Source organism: Physeter macrocephalus, chromosome 12 (genome assembly GCF_002837175.3).
Source record: "Physeter macrocephalus isolate SW-GA chromosome 12, ASM283717v5, whole genome shotgun sequence".
NCBI classification, from domain to species: Eukaryota; Metazoa; Chordata; class Mammalia; order Artiodactyla; family Physeteridae; genus Physeter; species Physeter macrocephalus.
In genome coordinates this window covers 72042060-72062784 of record NC_041225.1, presented here as the reverse complement: position 1 = coordinate 72062784, position 20725 = coordinate 72042060, and the positions used below count along the sequence as shown (strand labels likewise).

Genomic DNA, 20725 nt, shown 5'->3' with positions numbered 1-20725 from the left:
ATATTCAAGAGCTTCCAGTTACCCAATCAAGATGCTTCAGTTGCTTGGCATTACCCATCGGCCAAGTGAGGACACTTAACGTGTTCTGATTATAACATAGTATCTTCCTCTCGAGATAAAATTTTAGATGAAAATTAGAGAATGAATTCAGAGAAAATTGAATAGCTCTTCCTTGCCCTCCCCTTCCTTCCTAGGCCATACTAACACAGCTGCATCGAGAAATTTGGGAATGATGTCAATGTGACCCACTGATCTGATTCCAACTGCACTTGCCATTGAATTAGGCAATAGGCTGAAACAGGTTTCAAACAGTTTGGAAAGCAGGGCAGCGTGTTGCCTTTGGAGTATGTGCAGATACTAATACTACAGGATTGAAGCCACTCCTTCATTCTCCCATTTAGGAAATGCTTTTCAGATCGCTAGTGCCTGATTTACGCTAAAGTAACAGCTCCTTTAGCAGGCTGTTCGTACTAAACAGTATCCAAATGCTGTCGCAGAGAGCAAGCCAGTTGATAAACCGGCATCCCAGACACAGGGCAGCGCCCAATCAGTATGTGCCTGAGAGAAGCAAACTCATTTCATCTAAGTTACAGCAAAATGTAACAAGGGAGCTAAACCGACTGCTAAATAGTCATCTTCAAGTCAAGTAAATATTCTGAAGTTCTCATCTACTTGTTTGCTTTCTGCATGCCAAGCAAAGTGTGGCCCCCTTCACAAGGGTGCATCATCAGGCTGTTGATAAATCATTCTGAAACCAAAACTATTTCAGAAAAGTCGTTGAAACCCATGTGGCAAAAGCAGGGCTGAAGCACTCTACTTACTTTATGGCTCAGAAAGGTTTGACCAAGGCTACATGTAAGGAATTACAGATAATTTGGAGGACAGTGTTTTATCCTTTGGAACTGATGAAACTTCAAGGAACTGTCTCAGCTTTTAAGATGATTTTTACCGCCTGCCGTTTCTTCTCAGAGAGGTAAATATTTACACTGCTTATTATTAGTTTTACTTATGGGAAAGCTCATTACTGGTAAAGAAAAATAAATGATAAATTTCAGCCAAATCTTTTTTTAAGTCATTGCTGAAGCTGAAGTATAAGCAAAAAATAAAACATCTTCATGAATAAGACCATATATCTATTTTCTAATTCTCTATAAAGAAGCATTAAAGCATTAACTAGAGTTTGAAGACTTAATTTCTATTTAATGGTGAACAGAGTAGGTTTTTGTTTATCTGAAAACTTTCAGTAAGTTGCACAACGTACTTCAGTTGCAAAAAGAAAGAAAAAATATGGTATCTTTCCTTATTTTGGCCAACTATTAACTTCCTATATTTGAAGACATCCATGCTACAAACATTGCACAGAAAATACCTGTAACAGTATTTTACACATATGGATATACATGCACATCAGACTTCAACTTCAATGCAGATAGATATGAATCACATTACTCAAAACAAAATGATAAAACTAGAGATTCAATTCAACCGTAAGTATTCAAACCCACTATTAGTTTAAAAAAATTAAAATCATACTTTAAAACTTAAGATTAAAAAAAAAAGTTACACCATAAGAGCTCAAAAAATAAAGTATCTATGGTTAAAACAAGACCGTGAGGATTACCAGACTATAGCGAACAAGCCACAACACAACTGAAGTACTGGATAAATGGCTGTACACAGTTGGTTACCTTAAGAGAGTGTACCACGGGTTCAGGCTGCTGAGAAGGTGTGGTATGTCCACTGAAGCTAGCTGGAGAGTTGGGTGAACTGTTACTCCCATCAGCCCCTGATGACAACCTAAAAGAACCCTTAGTAGAAAATCAACAACTTTGTTATTAAAACAAAGGTCGTTTATAACTGCAGAGATGTCATTCAATATTCAATTTCACTGCCAAACAAGAATTAGCCATTTTGTTAATTTTTTCTAGCCTGTCCAAAGATGCTATCAACCTGTTAATTGGAAGACACTTGCTGCTTGACCAGCAAAAAAAAAAAAAAAAATGTAACCAAGGGCCATCTCTATGCATTTCCAGATGTCACTTCTGATTTACCGAAGAGAGCAGTGCCCCCTAAGGAATGCCCATTAAGAACATTTCAAGAACGATTTTTGAAACTTAAAGATACTCAAGAGTAGGGAATTTGTGAGTTACTCCACAGCTGAGTTAAACATGCTCACTCAGCAAGACAAATGCCATATTCCATATGTCTCAGAAAATGCAGACACATCACCATTTCTCAAATGTATATTGCTGCATTTGAGAAATGGTGTCCCTTATACAACCCTTCTTTGAGTGAAAAACCTATGGTGGAACATTTCCCAAAGAGATTTAACCATATTCAACATTTTCTTCAAGAATTCTCTTATTTTATGAACTTTTAAAAACTGAAAAACTAAACATCACAGATTACATACTTGTAGTTTAGTGACTCTTCAACTTAACTGCTGAGAAGTCAGAACCTGGGAATTATTAATTTGACCTGTGAGAGTCACAGTCACCCATACAGGAACTGGGAAAAAGTAAAAAACGTCACTTTTTCTAGGGGTTCCTTGGGAAAAAGACTAATGGATCAGGAAAGTAAAAGAACAGCAGTGATCTATCCTCCTAGCAAAAACAGTCTAATGGGAATTGCCCAAACCTGTTTTAAGGGCCTGAGAGGCTTTAATTTCTGTCCATCCATCAATCTACAGAGTCTAATGGGAATTGCCCAAACCTGTTTTAAGGGCCTGAGAGGCTTTAATTTCTGTCCATCCATCAACAAATCTACAGATTTTTTTTCATACTTAATAGATTAATAACTGTTCCTTTTAACTTGATCCTATGAATCTAACCCCCCGAGAAGGAGCCACGGAAGGTGCATCATGTGTGAAATCATGAAAGGAAGAAACAACAGTGATCTGGGACGTTAAATTTCCAGCACCTACAGGAGAGCTTCTATGTTGTGCATTCTGGGGACGGGAGGGAGAAGCTGAGTGCAGGTTATAGGTATGGGTTTTACACAAACAACACTATTTGTAGAGAAATTAACTCTTCCCATTGACTTTTACAAAGGTGATTATTTATATGCAACTTGGAAAATCTCTCTTCCCTTGTCACTGTCCTTTCTTCCTATGTCCTTGAAGGCTATCCTTGCCACCTCACAAGCCAACTGAGGCCACGTTCTTTTCCTAATGCAATCAGGTCAGGTCCTGCCCCCGCCCTCACTAGCCAACAGGGAGAGGAAGCCATGGAATCTGACATTTAGGTGACCTCTCCAGCTTTTGTCTGCCGTTGCAACTAAGGATGAAATTAACAGCAGGTGATGAACAGAGCATACAATTATTATAGCCCCAACCCCCTCTGGGAAAAAATGTTTATAATATTTGTTTTGCTGTATTTGTAATTCGGATCAAAACAGACATAATAGTACCCAAAACAAATAATAGAAAGGAAACTATTTGAGGTTTAAAGATGGTTAATAATAGGCACACACTCCCCCCACCAAATTTGGGCATCCTCCTCCTTTGTAGAGATCAAATATTTCCAAAGCGAAGGAGTTACAAAGGAAGCTCTTCTTCCCTGAAAAGCTCTCATCCTCTACTAGTCTCTTTCCTTACTGGTATCACCCTTATGAACTCTTTGGAAAAGGCTTCTGAGGTTTTACAGAGTTCACATCAACCCTCTCATTTAGACTCCACCACTGCAGTGCTGTTTCCTCTGACTGGTAATCTAACTTGGCAGGCAACAATCCTTCCTCCTCCGGGATACACTCCCTTCCAGTCCTTCCTTTCAAATCCTTTTCTGCCCAGCCCTTCTGTTTCAAAGGTTCCCTTCCCAGACCTGGCAAAATGGTAGGCATGTCAAATTCTGGCTTGCTATTCCTTGGGCACGGGACCTCTATCTTTCAGGGTATTTTGGTTTAAGAGAATTTCTGAAATCAATGATAAGTAGCTTCCCTAAACCAAATCCTCTGGGCAATTAAGCATTGTTTAAACTTAAGGAGAGTCCTGTCTGTTCAGAAAAACATACTCTTTTATTAAAGAAGTTTCATCATCATCATCATCATCATCATGAAGGCTACAATGGAAACTACCCAGTGGAGAAAAACTTATCATTCGGGGATTAAAGTTCTACTTCAAACTTGCTTTGCGAGCCATGGACTGGTAATCACTAGAAAGGTCAAGGTTTATATTGTATGTAGTTTTTGTGAAGCCACAAAGGCTACTGAATGCTGGTTAAGTTGTACACTAACAGGTGCTAAAGAGTTTTCTAGATTATAACAGAAACAAGCACCTCATTCTATCACATCTTATTTAGTTACTATGAAATAAAAGGTTAGATTTCTATGTGCTTATTAGTAGAATCAGACCAATACCTGGAGTTTTCTCTGGGCTCCATCAATACATATTCTCCATCGAATAATACATTTTTCACTGAAGTATTTTTAAAAATATGCTGCAGGGTGAAATACTAGCCCAACAAATAATTTTAAACAGTCCCTTAGAGTTTATTTCAATACGATTTAGCCTGTTTATTTAAATTGTATCTTGGCTGGCTCAGGAGACAGGGAATTTAAAAAGAAAAAAATCATACTAAAATTGGAAATGTGACTCCCAGCTTCAGGGTTGCTTATTTTCAGGCTACACATGATCACACAGTGCATGCACCACCTCTTGGGTCAGCAGTCAATTTGAAAGGGCAAGGAATAATTTTCTGGGCTGGTCGTGAGACATCTGATGGTGTCTAACAATTCATTTCCATGGCCACTGACCTTTAAACTCCCTTTCATAAAAGGTGCAGGTACTTTCCTCCTCCTCCAGTGTTTGGGGTTATTCAACTTTCACCCCCCAGGTTCAGGGAAAAAAAAAAACACTGAAGGCGACCGTTTAGGAGGTGAAATAGACTCTACTCCCGCCTTCCCTCCCTGATTTGGGCACACAGTGACTTTCTTTCATGTGTACAGACTTATTCTCTCCCCCCAAGTATGACTTTTCCTCTAGCAACAGAAGCCATCTGGTTATGCACAAGCAAATCAGCAGCTGACTCATCTTCACTCACCGGGAGAGTGGGCAGGCATCGTCCTATTCCTCGGCACCCTTGCCACCACTGCAAGACCCGCCGGGCTCTGGGCCCCCAGCCTTTCTCCATATTTGAGCTGTTTCTAGTTGGAGGTTGCCTTCTATTCTGGGTAGCCTTATATTTGGAACAATATAGTAAAATCACTCAGAAAAATACTGTTTCCCAAGTCTCAAGAAAGCAGATAGAACAAGAAGCTTAATGAAATGAACCACAATGACCACAATGGCAAGCGGTAACATGCACCTCTAACTAGGGAAAAAAATTAAAATAAAAACTCACTGAAGTCCTGTATATGAGAGCAAATACTGATTTTTTTTTTAAAGTTTTGGGCAAAGGTATAACTAATTCTCAAGCTATCAAAAAGAGACAGATGATAATGCCAAAATTCCAGAAAAAAAAAAGGAAGCTATTTATACAACTTAATTTTGTTGGTTTTATTTGTGAGAAACAGAGAATTAACATAAATCTTACAAGTATTGAAAACTGCAACTTAGAAATTATTTAAATGCAATTGGGAGCACTCTGACCTTATGTTAAGAAACACAAGTTGGGTAGATATAGTCAACACTCAGAAAAACTGACACTGCATCAAATTCTCAGCAAAATTTCTGCACACTGAAGAGTATATAATGAAGCAAGAGATCACCATTGCATTAAAATAACTATTTTAAATGGGACATATACACAATTATCAACATTTCTATTAATTGGTTAATTCCCAAATTTCTGTACTGGTTGGAACTAGAGACATCACAACTGACATAAAAAGAAAATACAAAATTTTTTTTTCCCTGAATTGCAGGTTTTTTCCATGACCAAACTGTAATTTTATTAAAATGATCAGAAGCAAAATGAGCTAATTTGAACATAATTTCCTTTCCCTGCCAACTTTCACTAAGACCTGTACCTAAGAATGCTATATCCTAAGGAATAAGAAACAATTTTTAAAATATAGAAAATTTGCAAATATAGTCCCAAAATTCCAGTGTCCAAATGTTTAAGTTAATTTTTGGAGATTGAAAATGAGAATATAATTTTTTAGTTCTCATTAATCTATTATCCTAGAAGTATGTGCTTTACTGTGACTAGCACGGTCTAATTTTGACTTCTCTGTAAGTTTTGGAGGCTGAACCATAAAGGAAATGTACAATGGTCTTAAGCGAAGTAAAAAATGGGAGCAGTCTTGACCAGCAGTTGGTACTTACAAAACTTTTTCCTGAATCTACAAAATCAATACCAGTTACCTATTAAATAAGTAAGTCACACATAATCCTCACATATAACAGAGAAAATTATAGATTTACACTTGGACCATAATGATCATTTCATCAAAGCAACACTGATTTAAACTTTGCTCTTTTAGTAATCATTTCATATGTCAGTGTCTAATTTATTTCCATCGTCAAAAGAGTTATATCCAATAATTTATAATATGGTTGATGGCTTAAAATTCACCTCCCATCCCAATCTGCATAGTTCTATTTCTGAGATGATCATTAACAACTAATGCAGATATTTTACAAGTGAGTTCTATCTTCCAAATTTGGTTCTCTCCAAGTCTTACGCATCTCTCAGATCTCATGTTTTTTGGATTCAACAACCAAGTAAAACATAAAAACTTCTTTCATTCTTCCTTAGTGTGTAGTGAGATTAAATCCCAATGCCTCTCCACCGTAACAGAGTTTATTATCATAACCATGAAATCTAAGGTAACATCTATGACCATTTAGAGGCCTGCTGAAAAGAGAAGTCATTTATTTTCCCACTTTCAGAAAGTTGATACAACATGCAATAGCTACGCCTTTCAGTATCTTGTAACAGGTTCTTTTTAAACATATTAAATATAGATTGTATAGTATTATTAATCGCATAAGAGGGGGTGATATATGGGCCAGATTTTTTATGGAAGAATAAACTACTTGATGACATCATTTTAAAGGAATAGGTCCTCCTTTAGAATCAGGATTATTGACTTTCTACTCATGTCAGCAATTTTCTTGTTTTAATTCAGATCATGGAAAAATGTGTCTAGACCAGCCATCATTTTTGACCTTTGAGCAAAATATATCTGAATACTTATATACTAATGAAGGCTTAGCTCTCTGCTAGCTCTACAATTGTCAATCATGACATTTTTTGAAGACAGCTTCATAAAACATAAGCCTTCAATAACTCAGTGGTTGGAGTTATTTCTGGCAACTTCAGAGCCTGAAGTAGGGAAACCCAGATTCCAGCCACCAATTGGGAGAACAGTTCCCAACAACCTTAAGAAAGTCACTTCCTGTTCTCTGAGGAATTCTATGTTGCTTTGTTTTCTGGAGTTTTCCAAAAATCCAGACTCATTAAAAAAAAAAAAAAAGAAGCATGTGTGAATGACCCTACTACTCCAATAGAAATCTGTGTACTCATCAGCTACTTTATATAGTTACTTAGAGTAATCTGCAAATTATCTAGTACTCTGCAAATTATTTTACTTTGCTATATAGCAAAGTAATGCTCTGCATCAAGACTGTGTGGGCGGTGACTTACAGATCACTTACTGTGTGCTGAGTACTCATTACAGAAATCACAAATTCTAATACTCTAAGCAAACACCATAGATAAGGAAATAAAAGCAGACCTCAACATAACATAGGCCATATATGATAAGCCCACAGCTAACATCATACCCAGGGGTTGAAAGCTAAAAGCACTTCCCCTAAGCCGAGAAACAAGACAAGGATGTCCTCTCTTGCCAGTTTTACTCAATATGGTGTTGGAAGTCCTAGTCATAGCAATCAGACAAGAAATAAAAGGAATACAAGTTGGAAAGGAAGAAGTAAACGTGTCACTGTTTGCAGATGACATGATACATACAAAGAAAATCCTAAACACGCCACCAAAAAACTACTAAAGCTCATCAGTAAATTCAGGAGAGTTGCAGGATACAAGATTAATACACAGAAATCTGTTGCTTTTCTATGCACTGATAATGAACTATCAGAAAGAGAAAGCAAGAAAACAATCCCATTTAAAACTGCATCAAAAAGAATAAAATACCCAGGAATAAACTTAACCAAGGAGGTGAAAGACCTATACTCTGAAAAGTATAAAACTCTGATGAAGGAAATTGAAGATGATACAAATAAATGGAGAGATAGCCTGTGTTCATGGACTGGAAAAAACAATACTGTTAAAATGTCCATGCTACCCAAAGCAATCTACAGTCAATGCAGTCCCTATCAAAATACCTGTGACATTTTTCACAGAACTAGAATAAATAACCCTAAAATTGATATGGAATCACGAATGACCCCGAATAGCCAAAGCAATCTTGACAAAAAAGAACAAAGCTGGAGGTATCATGCTCCTTGAATTCAGACTATACTACAAAGCCACAATAATCAAAACAGTATGGTACTGGCACAAAAACAGACACATAGATCAATGGAACAGAACAGAGAGCCCAGAAGTAAACCCATGCACTTACGGTCAATCAAGCTATGATAAAGGAGTTAACAATACACAATGGGAAAAAGACAGTCTCTTCAATAAGTGGTGCTGGGAAAAGTGAACAGCTACATGTGAAATACTCAAATTAGAACATTCCTTCACACCATATACAAAAATAAACTCAAAATAGATTGAAAGCCTAAATGTAAGACCAAAAACCATAGAGCTAGATGAAAACATAGGCAGAACACTCTTTGATATGAAAGAACACTCTTTGATATGAATTGTAGCAATATTTTTTTGGATCTGTCTCCTAAGGCAAAGGAAACAAAAGCAACTGGAGGTATCATGCTCCTTGAATTCAGACTATACTACAAAGCCACAATAATCAAAACAGTATGGTACTGGCACAAAAACAGACACATAGATCAATGGAACAGAACAGAGAGCCCAGAAGTAAACCCATGCACTTACGGTCAATCAAGCTATGATAAAGGAGTTAACAATACACAATGGGAAAAAGACAGTCTCTTCAATAAGTGGTGCTGGGAAAAGTGAACAGCTACATGTGAAATACTCAAATTAGAACATTCCTTCACACCATATACAAAAATAAACTCAAAATAGATTGAAAGCCTAAATGTAAGACCAAAAACCATAAAGCTAGATGAAAACATAGGCAGAACACTCTTTGACATGAATTGTAGCAATATTTTTTTGGATCTGTCTCCTAAGGCAAAGGAAACAAAAGCAAACAAACAAATGTGACCTAATAAACTTAAAAGCTTTTGCACAACAAAGGAAACCATTGACAAAAACGAAAAGACAACATACTTAATGGGAAAAAATACTTGCAAATGATGTGACCAATAAGGGGTTAATATTCAAAATATACAAAACAGCTCATAAAACTCCATATAAAAAAAAACCTTATTAAAAAAGAGAACACCTGAATAGATATTTTTCCAAAGAAGACATACCGATGGCGAACAAGCACATGAAAAGATGCTCAGCACCACTAATCATCAGAGAAATGCAAATCAAAACCACAAAGAGGTCAACCCCCTCACACCTGTTAGAATGGCTATCATCAAAAAGACCACAAATAACAAACGTTGGCAAGAATGTGGAGAAAAGGGAACCACTGTACACTGTTGGTGGGAATGTAAATTGATGCAGCCACTATGGATAATGGTATGGAGGTTCTTCAAAAAACTAAAAACCGAACTACCATACGATCCAGGAATATATCTGAGTATATATCTGAAGAAAACAAAAACACAAATTCAGACGGATACACACGCCCCAGTGTTCACAGCAGCATTATTTACAATAGCCAAGATACGGAAGCAACCTAAGTGTCAATTGATAGATGAATGGATAAAAAAGATGTGGTGTGTGTGTGTGTGTATACACACACAAACACACAATGTAATACTACTCGGCCATAAAAAAGAATTAAAATTTTGCATTTGCAACAACATGGATGGGCTGGAGGGTATTATGCTTAGTGAAATAAGTCAGAAAGAGAAAGAAAAATACTGTATGTTACCATTTATATGAGAAATCTAAAAAATAAAACAAAGGAATGAATATAACAAAACAGAAACAGATTCATGGATCTAGAGAACCAACTAGTGGTTACTAGTGAGAAGAGGGAAGTGGGGAGGGGCAAGACAGGGGTAGGGAGTTAAGAGGCACAAAGTACTAGGTATAAAATAAATAAGCTAAAAGAATATATTGTACAGCACAGGGAATATAGTCAATAATTTATAATAACTTTAAGTGGAGTATAATATCTAAAAGTTTTGAATCACTATGTTCTACACCTGAAACTAATATTGTAAATCAACTAAACTTCAGTTTAAAAAAACAAAAAATTAAAAAAAAAATTTTAGTATTAGATTTATTATATAATGTAAAAATGAAATGAAATAAAATAAATCATGAATTCTAATACTATAAGCAAACACCGTAGATGAGGAAACAAAAGCATCCCTTCAAATCACTGACAAAGATAAAACATATTGGTACTACTATTCCTCTTTAATGACATGATATCTGGAAGACCTTTTTCCATGAAAATTGAGATTTGAAATGCTTTCTAGTATTGTCCTTCAAATAACTGACTTCTCCTTCAAAATTAAGGAAAAAATATGAAGCCATTCAAATTTTTAAAAGATCATCTAAACGAAAAGAGAATACTTATATTACTTATGGTCTCACTGAGGAAAATTATAATTCACAATGTGAGTTTTAAGAGAACTAGCAAGATGAAGCTATTGTGATTATCTTCTTGCTACTTTATGGTTATATTTTATTTATTACTCTTTTAGTAAAATTATTTTAATTGACACTCTGGAAGCTTCCATTCTTTTGCCTTATAGAAATACATTTTAAAAACATCTTTAACAAGAATAAAAGAATACTATGTTTTTATATTTTATTATATAAAATACGGGCTTCCCACTTAAGATATAAATCAGATGTAATGCATTTGTAACAAACATTAGAGCTCAGCCCCTCATCTATTATAGGAAGCCAACTATGAAAGCCTGAAGACTGATCGACTAAAGTGGTTTCCTGTTAGTTAAAGATGTTTAATATTTTATAAGTCCTGAAGCTAGGTCAAACTATCAAACAGTGCATCATACCTCATGAGAATGCATACCTAGTTTAGGAGGGAGGATGAATCCTCTCTTTCCCTATTATACGACAAGAGCAGATGCTTTGCTTAATCTCATCAGGAAAATAATATTTTGTTCAGTTTGATCAGTCTTCATTCTGAAATGTTGCAATACTGCACCAGCACACAAATAAATGCTCAGATCAGAAGAGATTTTAAAGGTCACCTTGACAAATCTTTTCCAAAAGATTCCTGTCAATGGGCTTAGAAATGCTAAGAGACCCTCTGCTTTGCTCTAATAGATAATAGTTGACTGTATTCAGGGAAAAGTACTTTTTTATGTAAATTAACTAAAGAATCTATTCAATACTAATTTAAAATATTAGATAATTTCTTGGATTTACAGATACTCGTTTATTCACTTAACAAAATATTTACTAAGCACGTACCAAAGATAATATTCCATACGATGCGAAGTAGGTCTCTATTCCAATAAATTTTTGTTGAAAGAAAAGCACAGTGAGTTCAGATAATTGACTATAGGGTCACAATGCCTAGGTTCAGATTCTTTTTTTTTTTTTTTTTTTGATGTGGACCATTTTTAAAGTCTTTATTGAATTTGTTACAGTATTGCTTCTGTTTTATGTTTTGGTTTTTTGGTCGCAAGGCATGTGGGATCTTAGCTCCCTGATGAGGGATGGAGCCAGCACCCCCCTTCATAGGAAGGCAAAGTCTTAACCACTGGACCGCCAGGGAAGTCCCTAGGTTCAGATTCTTGATCTGACACTTAGCAGCTGCATGACCTCTCTGTGCCTCAGTGTCCTCATCTATAAGATGTGTATAAATAATGGTACGATGGTACCTCAGTCTATGGGTTTGGTTAATTACATGAAAAGAGCTTTTCCAGCAGTGCCTGGCCCACATTAAGTGCTAAGTATTTGCTGTCATTACCACGAACGTTTTTGCTTTGCTTGTCAACACATTTATAACTTGTTTGTCAATCTACTTTCACGTGTTTATTATTTAGAGCAGTTCTCAACCTGAAGTGATTTGGCCCCCAGCAGGGGTATTTGACAAAAATGCCTTGCAGACATTTTTAGTTGTCAAAACTGGGCAGTTTCTATGGGAATCTAGTTGGTAGAGGACAAGGATGCTTCTGAATGTCTGACAATGTACAGCATAGCCCCCTACAATTTTCCAGCCCCAAATGTCAATAGTGCTCAAGTTGAGAAATCCTGAGTTGGAGAAAGAAGTGTGCTGGGAAACTGCAAAACAAAATTTCTGGTGATAGCTCCATAGCAGATTTTGCATATGAAGGCAAGTCGCCCACAAGATTTGGAGCTTGTGATGATTTTAAAGGAAACTCTCGGCGCTTCAGTCCTCAAGTGGTCTAAGTATAAAGACATCTTTATTTCCACCCCCAAAAAGGAAATTACTCTTTCTAACAAAAGGAATAGAATTAAAAATACCTGATATAGCCTACTGCAGCAACACTAGCAGAAACAGAATACTGAATGGGCAGGCTCAGGGCAGCACTCCAAAGAACAAAGAGCTCTTAGAGTGGAGAGAGACAGCATGCTGTAGCGCCATGAAAACGGAGACACCAATCCCACAGAGAATAAAACTGGCAGAAGATGCTTTGTGGACATTATGGAAGAAAATGAAACTTCCGTAGCAATACAACAGGTAAAGATCCTGCACTTAACTTTAAGTAGTCACACTAGGAAAGAAGTAAATTGCCATCAAATAGAAATGAGGGCCCTGGCACATGAAACAACATCCCAGGGCAGATGAGAGCATCCTGTAATACGCAGAGGGGAATCAGAGAGAGAGAACACTGGACCAGGACAGGGACCATTCTCTCCTTCCTGCGTAGCTAAGGGTTGTGGTCTATTTACATACGTCTCCTCAGCAGGAAGAAGACTCCTTGAGGGTGTGTCTTAGTAATAACAGCTCTCAATTACGAAGCCCCTACTACATGTTAGGTCTCTCCTAAGTGCTGTCAGTTAAAAGATTATTAAGACTAGCTCATATGAGCTCCTACTATTTATCTATTAAGACATGAACTGTTGGCCTGGTGCTTGTTCTCAATAATTTATACTCCGTTGTAATTTTTTTCTTTTTGGTTGGGGGCCCTGAAGGTCTTCTTCTGTTCCATGTACTCACTACTTAGCTCCTGGGCTGCAAGGAGATCCAGTAGATCCTGGGGAGGATCAGGACAGTTCAGAATGACCCAGGGGCTTGGGGAGGTCAGAATAGAAGCGTGTTCATATTAATAACTGATGCAGAAGAACTGGTACACACCAGCTAAACATCACCTCTGGGCCCTTTTGACTTTGTCCACTCCAGACCCAGAACTGTGGCCACAACACTTACTTAAAGCCTGCAGCTATAATAACCCAAAGATCTTGAGACTTGAGATTTGATAAAGTTGCTTAAAGAATTTGTTGAGAATTGCTAACAAGTCACTTTGGAATACTATGTGAGTCATGGTATTGATATAAACGAAATACAGTAGGGTTCCAGCTAAATACAGTTACCAAGAGAAGAGTCTATTTCCTGTTCTTTCTTCTCTTTGGGTTTGGGGTTCCAGTGATACTTTTCTGGATCCCATGCTTTTCTTGTCCCACACTGGCGTGACCCAGGATGTCATTCTCTTGATTCTGGTTCCTTATTCATTCTTTCTCTTAGTCTGGAATAGGTATTGAAAAAGCTTGCTTCCATCCTGGCTCTGATGAACAAATCATGATCATGTGGACTCTACTTTCATGGTTTGACAGAGGGTGTAATTACCCTGACCACTCACTCTAAGGTGAGCTGATAAGACTCTTGTTCATAGCCCTATCCTGTTTTACAGTAATATTTCATGTATCTTGGACCTCCCTGAGGTCACCACACTTGACTTTTATTATCTCTGTAATCACAATGACTAGAACCCTATCTACACATAGTAGTTGCTCAATAAACTTAATATATTAATGGATGATCAAAATCTATGTGTGAGACTGTGGCTTTTCCTCTGTCGTCTCAGAAATAGTTGTGTAAATGCTTTACTTGTGTGCCTGTGTATTTGCTAATTAGTAGGTACTCAGCTATTTGTTAAGTAACTAAAGCACACTTCTAGAGTGACAAAATGGCCTGAAGTAAGTGAAACTGACATTACTCTGATGGTCCATATAGACTTTTTTGGCAAGTCTATAGAATTTAAACACAGACTAAATTCCCACTATTTTTCCTTCTCATTAGCCAGTTATTATTTGAGCAAAATAAATTTATTCTGAAAATCTGGAATCACTTCCATCTATTTCTAAAGCTGCAGTGAAGCTCAAATATGTTAAAAAAAAAACAAAACAGAAAAACCAAGAAAACAGTAACTGAAAAGATCACTAGGAAGTAGAAATAAGACCTTATTACTGAGGAATCCAGAGTATATGCTGATTTCCATCAAAATCATTATGTAATGCCATCAAAATCATTATGTAATTTCCATCAAAATCATTATGTAATTTCCATACAAAATGATTATATAATCATTATGTAATTACAAAATCATTATGTAATGTGAATATAAAAAAAGTTATCATCGAGAGAAATACTATTCTCAACTTAATTACGTGTAGGCCAATCAATCTATAAGTATCCAGGCGTTCCCAGCTAAGGAAGCCAGAAGGTAATATTTATTCACTCACTCCTCATTTATTATGCCAAATAATGGCTAAGATTGAGGTCTGTGGAGTTGCAGTTGAGGCTGTGAGGAACTTCAAATCAGAGAACCTGAAATATTAAACAGTTGTCACCTTCAGGGAAACAGAAGTTGTTCAGAACGATGTGAGCCTAGGACACAAGGGACAGAGTAGCAAGAACTGAGGCTGACATGAAAGGCAGGAGGTCAGATGATGGAGAACCTTCTATACCATATGAAGGATTTGAAATTTATCCTATGCTGAGGGATGAGCTACGTGACAAGACCTGATTTGGTTTGATAGATTGCTCTAGGAATAAAGTGGAGAATGATCTGGGTGGGACAAGACTAGGTAGGATAAAGTCCAATTAGGAGATTAACAAAGAAGTTCAAGTAAAAAATGATTAACCATCACCTACACTGGACAGTAGCAGAAGGAATTAAAAGGATATTGATGGATTACAGGGGAGGACCTTTTGAGCCTTAATATTTATTTCAGTGGAGGCAGGGAGGCTGAAAGAGGACTCTGGGATGGGTACCAGCTAAATGGTCATGCCATTAACCAGGATAGGAAATGCCAGGGGAAGTAATATATCTCATTCATCAGATTTTAGAATGAAGAACAAAGAGGGAATTAACAATATTAAACACAAAAGCATCTTTCTCACAAATACCCCCAACAAATGGTTTTCTTCTGACATGTAAAATAGGAGTTTGCAAAATAATTAAATTGTAAATGACTTTAACTTCATGCCATAATGAAAATATGTTCTTGGAAAAGAAAATAATTCTGAAATATCTATCACTCCAGGTGAAACTTGAAGATATTTAAATACAGTTTCCAGAAAAAAAAATAAAAATAAATGAAAGTAATTACGGAGGTTAGCAGGATGCTTTTTTACAAGAATGAGAGAGGGCAAACCCCAGGAAGAAAAGAATTAATATCTTGAAAGGGCCAAAACAGCAAACATCCTGTATCTCTGTAGCCAGAGCAATAACAGACAAAGAATAACAATGAAGGCCTGGTAAAAAAAAAAAAAAAAATAGCTGTTAAACAATAGGTAGGAAATGTGGACAATTTACGTGCATTCTGCTTCTAAGTAAAGAGTTTATGTGCTTAATTCTTGTCTTTTATTAACCATACACCTCCCTGTGAGAAAGACTGAAATTTCTAGAAAAAAAGAAAGATCATACATCTAAATGAGTTTCCAATCAGGTTGACATTAAATAGTAAAAGTTTATGGCATTCTTGCTGAGAGAAACATATCTGAATACTTTTAGGTCTTGAGCTTATAAAAAAAAAGGGGCAGGAGAGGGGCATGAGAAGGAGAGTCAGGGCATAGAAATGAAATGCCAGTGTAGATGCAAAAGCAAAAAAGTAATTCTAGGGGCTTCCGTGGTGGCGCATGGGTTGAGAGTCCGCCTGCCGATGCAGGGGATGTGGGTTCGTGCCCCGGTCCGGGGGGATCCCACATGCCACGGAGCGGCTGGGCCCGTGAGCCATGGCCACTGGGCCTGCGCGTCCGGAGCCTGTGCTCCGCAACGGGAGAGGCCACAGCAGTGAGAGGCCCGCGTACCAGAAAAAAAAAAAAAAAAAAAAAAAGTACTTCTAGTTCTTTTCGCTTTCAGACATGGGCACACTGCAGAAGGATGTTATTATCAAGTCAGATGCACCCGACACCCTATTACTGGAGAAGCATGCAGATTATATAGCATCCTATGGCTCAAAGAAAGGTGATTACATTCTTACTCCCTCTGATAGTATTAATGTTATTGACATAAATAAAGTTGTGGACTATGTTCAGAGTCTACAGAAAGAAGATGGTTCTTTCACTGGAGATATTTGGGGTCCCACTAAGCAGCTGGTCTAACTGCAGTTAATGGTCTGCTTGAAGTTCCAGCATGCACTGTGCTAGTTATATCAGCATACAGGAGTACTAGAACAGAGGGGGCCAGTCCAAAAGATAAGGGCTGAATACAGTGCAGGCTGGAGAGACCAGCTGCTTCGTGGGATGTGAAAATCTACTTTTATATAATAGGGAGAAATCGATACAAGATTCTCTTTTTGTGCGGTGGCAATTTGGCTCTATTGGGGAAGCTGGATGCTATTAATGTGGAAAAGGCAATCGAATTTGTTTTATCATGTATGAACTTTGATGGTGGGTTTGGTTGCAGGCCAGGTTCTGAATCCCATGCTGGGCAGATCTATTGGTGCACAGGATTCCTGGCTATTACTCGTCAGCTGCATTGAGTAAATTCTGATTTACTTGGCTGGTGGCTTTGTGAACGCCAGCTTGCGTCAGGTGGACCCAATGGAAGACCACAGAAGTTACCAGATGTATGCTATTCTTGGTGGGTGTTGGCTTCCCTAAAGATAATTGGAAGGCTTCACTGGATTGACAGAGAGAAACTGCGCAGTTTCATCTTAGCATGTCAAGATGAAGAAACGGGAGGATTTGCGGACAGGCCAGGAGATATGGTAGATCCTTTACATACTGTATTTGGAATTGCTGGATTGTCACTTTTGGGAGAAGAACAGATTAAACCTGTTAGCCCTGTTTTTTGCATGCCTGAAGAAGTACTTCGGAGAGTGAACGTTCAGCCTGAACTAGCGAGCTAGATTAGATCCCCTGATGCGAAAGTTGCTCAGTGTAATTTTGCTGTTTTAACATTTCAGTATTTGAAGTGCTTAACAAACTTAATGACTGCCATGTTAATATTTTGTATATGAATTGTGTTGATTTTAATAAATTATATAATTATACATTAAAAAAAAGTAATTCTAATTAACATTGCATTTGGCTTGCAGAGCAGAGCTGAGTAATGATTGTGTTAAATACCTCAGCACTTCAGAGCCCAGTGGAAGACATGTAGCTAGAGCCCCAGGGACTGAACAGATATTTAGGACAAATCCTTGCTGAGGTTACTGAGAAATATTACACTGTGAGGTGGTGTTCACTGGCCTGGCTTTGGCAAAAGGAAGGGTCTACGGTATCTTCAAGGAGTCTTCCAGTCCCCGAAGCTCCCACACAAAATGGGGAGGTCAAGATATGAGAGAGGTCAACGGAGAGGCAGGAAGAGTCAGCTTCATCCAAAGGCAGCTACCACCCTAGGACACGCATTCATAACACAAATAACAACGGCTGCCTGTCAGACTGCAGTTCACCCGTGACATTTTGCGGAAAGCTCTACCTCAGAGCAATTCACAATGATCTGACTGTCAAAGGTTTACAAAAACAAGAGTGGTCCAAATGAATCGAGGCCGCATAATGTCTGCACACATGGTAGTAATAAAATCACCAACAGGGAGAAATGAGATCTCCCATTAGTGACAACACCATTAAAGCACAAAAGGAAACATCGTGGGGACATAAGCTCAATTTTCACAAACGGCTCTTAATAGGGGAGGAAGAAAATAAGTGATTTTAAAATGTTTGTTTGTGCACTAGTTCCTAACATAAATAATTTAGGATGCATTGTATACCTCTCTCATTCCCTACCTTTAAATCTTGCAGTGTCCCAGGGCACAGTCCACAAACCACTTTTTTTTTCTCAACACTCATTCACAAAAATTTCTAATTCAGTCCCATAGCCATGTATTCTTTCAAATTTTTATATCCAGCCCTGCCCTTTCCCCTGAGTTCCATATGTATATATCTAACTCTGCATCTGACATCTCCTCGTTGATGTCCAACATCTCAACTTTACCACGCCCCCAAAGAACTTGATTCCCCTGCACCCCTTAACCGGTTCCCCCCAATCTTCCCCATCTCAGTAAAAAGCACCACCAATCATACAGTTGCTTAGATCAAAATCCAAGGATCATCCTTGATTCTTCCCTGGGCTGCCATTCACTGCACAGTCTCTGTAAACAGTTCTTCCTGGGGCTGTCGGTACCCAACTGGTGAAGCCATATGCGGTCTCTTTCCCTTATATTCCACATCTAATCTGTCATAAAGCACTCCCAGCTCTACTTCAATATATAGCGTTGTGACTCCATGCCTCCTCACCCTTTCCACCCCTAGTTCAAGCTACCATCAGCCCTCTCAGTCTACCAAAGTAGCTCCCTATTGAGTGTCCTTATGTCCCCTCTCCCTCCCTCTACTGTCTTTAGTCTGGTTTCAACCCAATATTCGCAGAGACCTTTGGGAAATGTAAATAGATAATATCATACCCTCACCCAATTCCTCCAATGGCTTTCCATCAACTCAGACCCCAAATCCACATGCTCGACCTTGGTCAACAAAGCCCACAGGGTCTCTTCCCTGCCCGTCTCTGACTTCACATCCTGTTACTCTCTGTCTCACTCATTCTGTTCCAGCCACTCTAGCCTTCTAGCTCCTGTTTCCTCAAACACGCCTATCTCATTCCTACCTAAGGCTTTTGTCTTTGCTGTTCTCACTTCTTGCAATACTCTGTTCTAGCCATAATCTTTTCCTTCCTTTGGGTCTCTTTAGATTTCATGTCCTCAGAGAGGCTTTTTCTAACTCCATGTAAAATACCCCCTTACTCCAGTCACTGTCCAATTCTGTACCCTGCTTTTGTTTTGTTTACAGTGATTATCACTTCCCAATAATACGTATTTAAGGTTTTAAAAGAATAATCCACCTATTAAGATGTAAGCTGCATGAATTTCTTATTCAGGGCTGTATCCCCATTGTCTAAAACAGTATCTCTATATAAGGGATGCTCAAAAAATACTTGAGGGGTAAAATATTGAATGAATGGTCAATACAAGTCATCAGCCTTCCATGACCTATAGAAATCCCATTCCCTATTTGTTAGGGGTTGTTTTGGTTATATTAAGAAAAGCAGAGAAAGCCCACTAGTCACTCATCATTGAATGAATATCCCTGTACTAACTGAACAATAAATGTCAACATCTCTCATTCCAAAAAGCGAGGTTACTGCTTTTGTCTAGCCTCTATGAGATTCTGGGAATAAAAGACAGAATAATTGAGGGACTTCCCTGGTGGTCCAGTGGTAAAGAATCCACCTTACAATGCAGGGGACGTAGGTTCCATCCCTGGTCAGGAAACTAAGATCCCACATGCTGCGGGGCAACTAAGCCCACGCACAACTACTGAGCTCGCACACCTCAACTAGAGAGCCTACATGACACAAACTACAGAGCCCATGTGCTCTGGAGCCTGCACGCCACAACTAGAAAGAGAAAACCTGCAAGTCACAACTAGAGAGAAGCCTGTGCGCTGCAACTGAGACCCGATGCAGCCAAAAAAAAAAAAAGAAAAACTGAAATATAAAACAGTTTCACCTCACCCCTCCATATAAATTCTGACCACAGCTAATGCCACAAACCAAGTCTGCCTAGTTAAAAAATTTTATTTCTCCGTAAGTCTCTCCTGAAGTCTCTGGTTGAAGAACTTAAGAGGAATAAAAGGGCCAAAATTCTGAGATCATTACTAAATAAAGGACTTGGCCAAAGTTTAAAATGCACAGCTAAATTTTTCTGAAAAGTGACATTATGAAGCTTTAAAAAAGGCAAATCTTGGGCTTCCCTGGTGGCACGGTGGTTGAGAGTCCGCCTGCCGATGCAGGGGACACGGGTTCGTGCCCCGGTCCGGGAAGATCCCACATGCCGCGGAGCGGCTGGGCCCGTGGGCCATGGCCGCTGAGCCTGCGCGTCCGGAGCCTGTGCTCCGCAACGGGAGAGGCCACAACAGTGAGAGGCCCGCATACCACAAAAAAAACCCAGAAAAAACAAACAAACAAAAAAACAAGAAAGGCAAATCTTAAAAAAACATTTTTAAGTTAGAATTTTTACAATAGTATCATCCTGGGAAACAATCAGGTCTACCAGCAGTAATACGTTTTCCAAGGCTGGCTAAAGCTGTTTTTAGAAAAAAAAGGAAATAATATTTTGCTAACCCACAAGACTGATGACCCAGGGACTAATGAGCTCCATAA

The 20725-nt window shown here is 38.2% G+C and overlaps 1 protein-coding gene and 1 pseudogene across 5 annotated transcripts in view; one reads left to right on the top strand and one right to left on the bottom strand.

Moving 5' to 3' along the window:
• CCDC85A (coiled-coil domain containing 85A) overlaps window positions 1-20725 on the bottom strand; it is a 212077-nt gene that overhangs the window by 6973 nt on the left and 184379 nt on the right. For 2 of the 5 annotated variants that reach the window (XM_024118876.3, XM_024118877.3), the window contains exons 4-5: window positions 5037-5171; window positions 1689-1808 (exon numbers count right to left, since the gene is read on the bottom strand). The exons of 1 other annotated variant lie outside the window; for it this stretch is intronic. In XM_024118876.3, the coding sequence (XP_023974644.1) occupies window positions 1689-1808; window positions 5037-5171 (255 nt within the window). The remainder of the gene's footprint in view (window positions 1-1688; window positions 1809-5036; window positions 5172-20725) is intronic. 2 more of the 5 variants (XM_024118878.3, XM_024118879.3) reach the window with 1 other exon arrangement.
• On the top strand, window positions 16429-17423 carry LOC112063630 (geranylgeranyl transferase type-2 subunit beta-like; annotated as a pseudogene).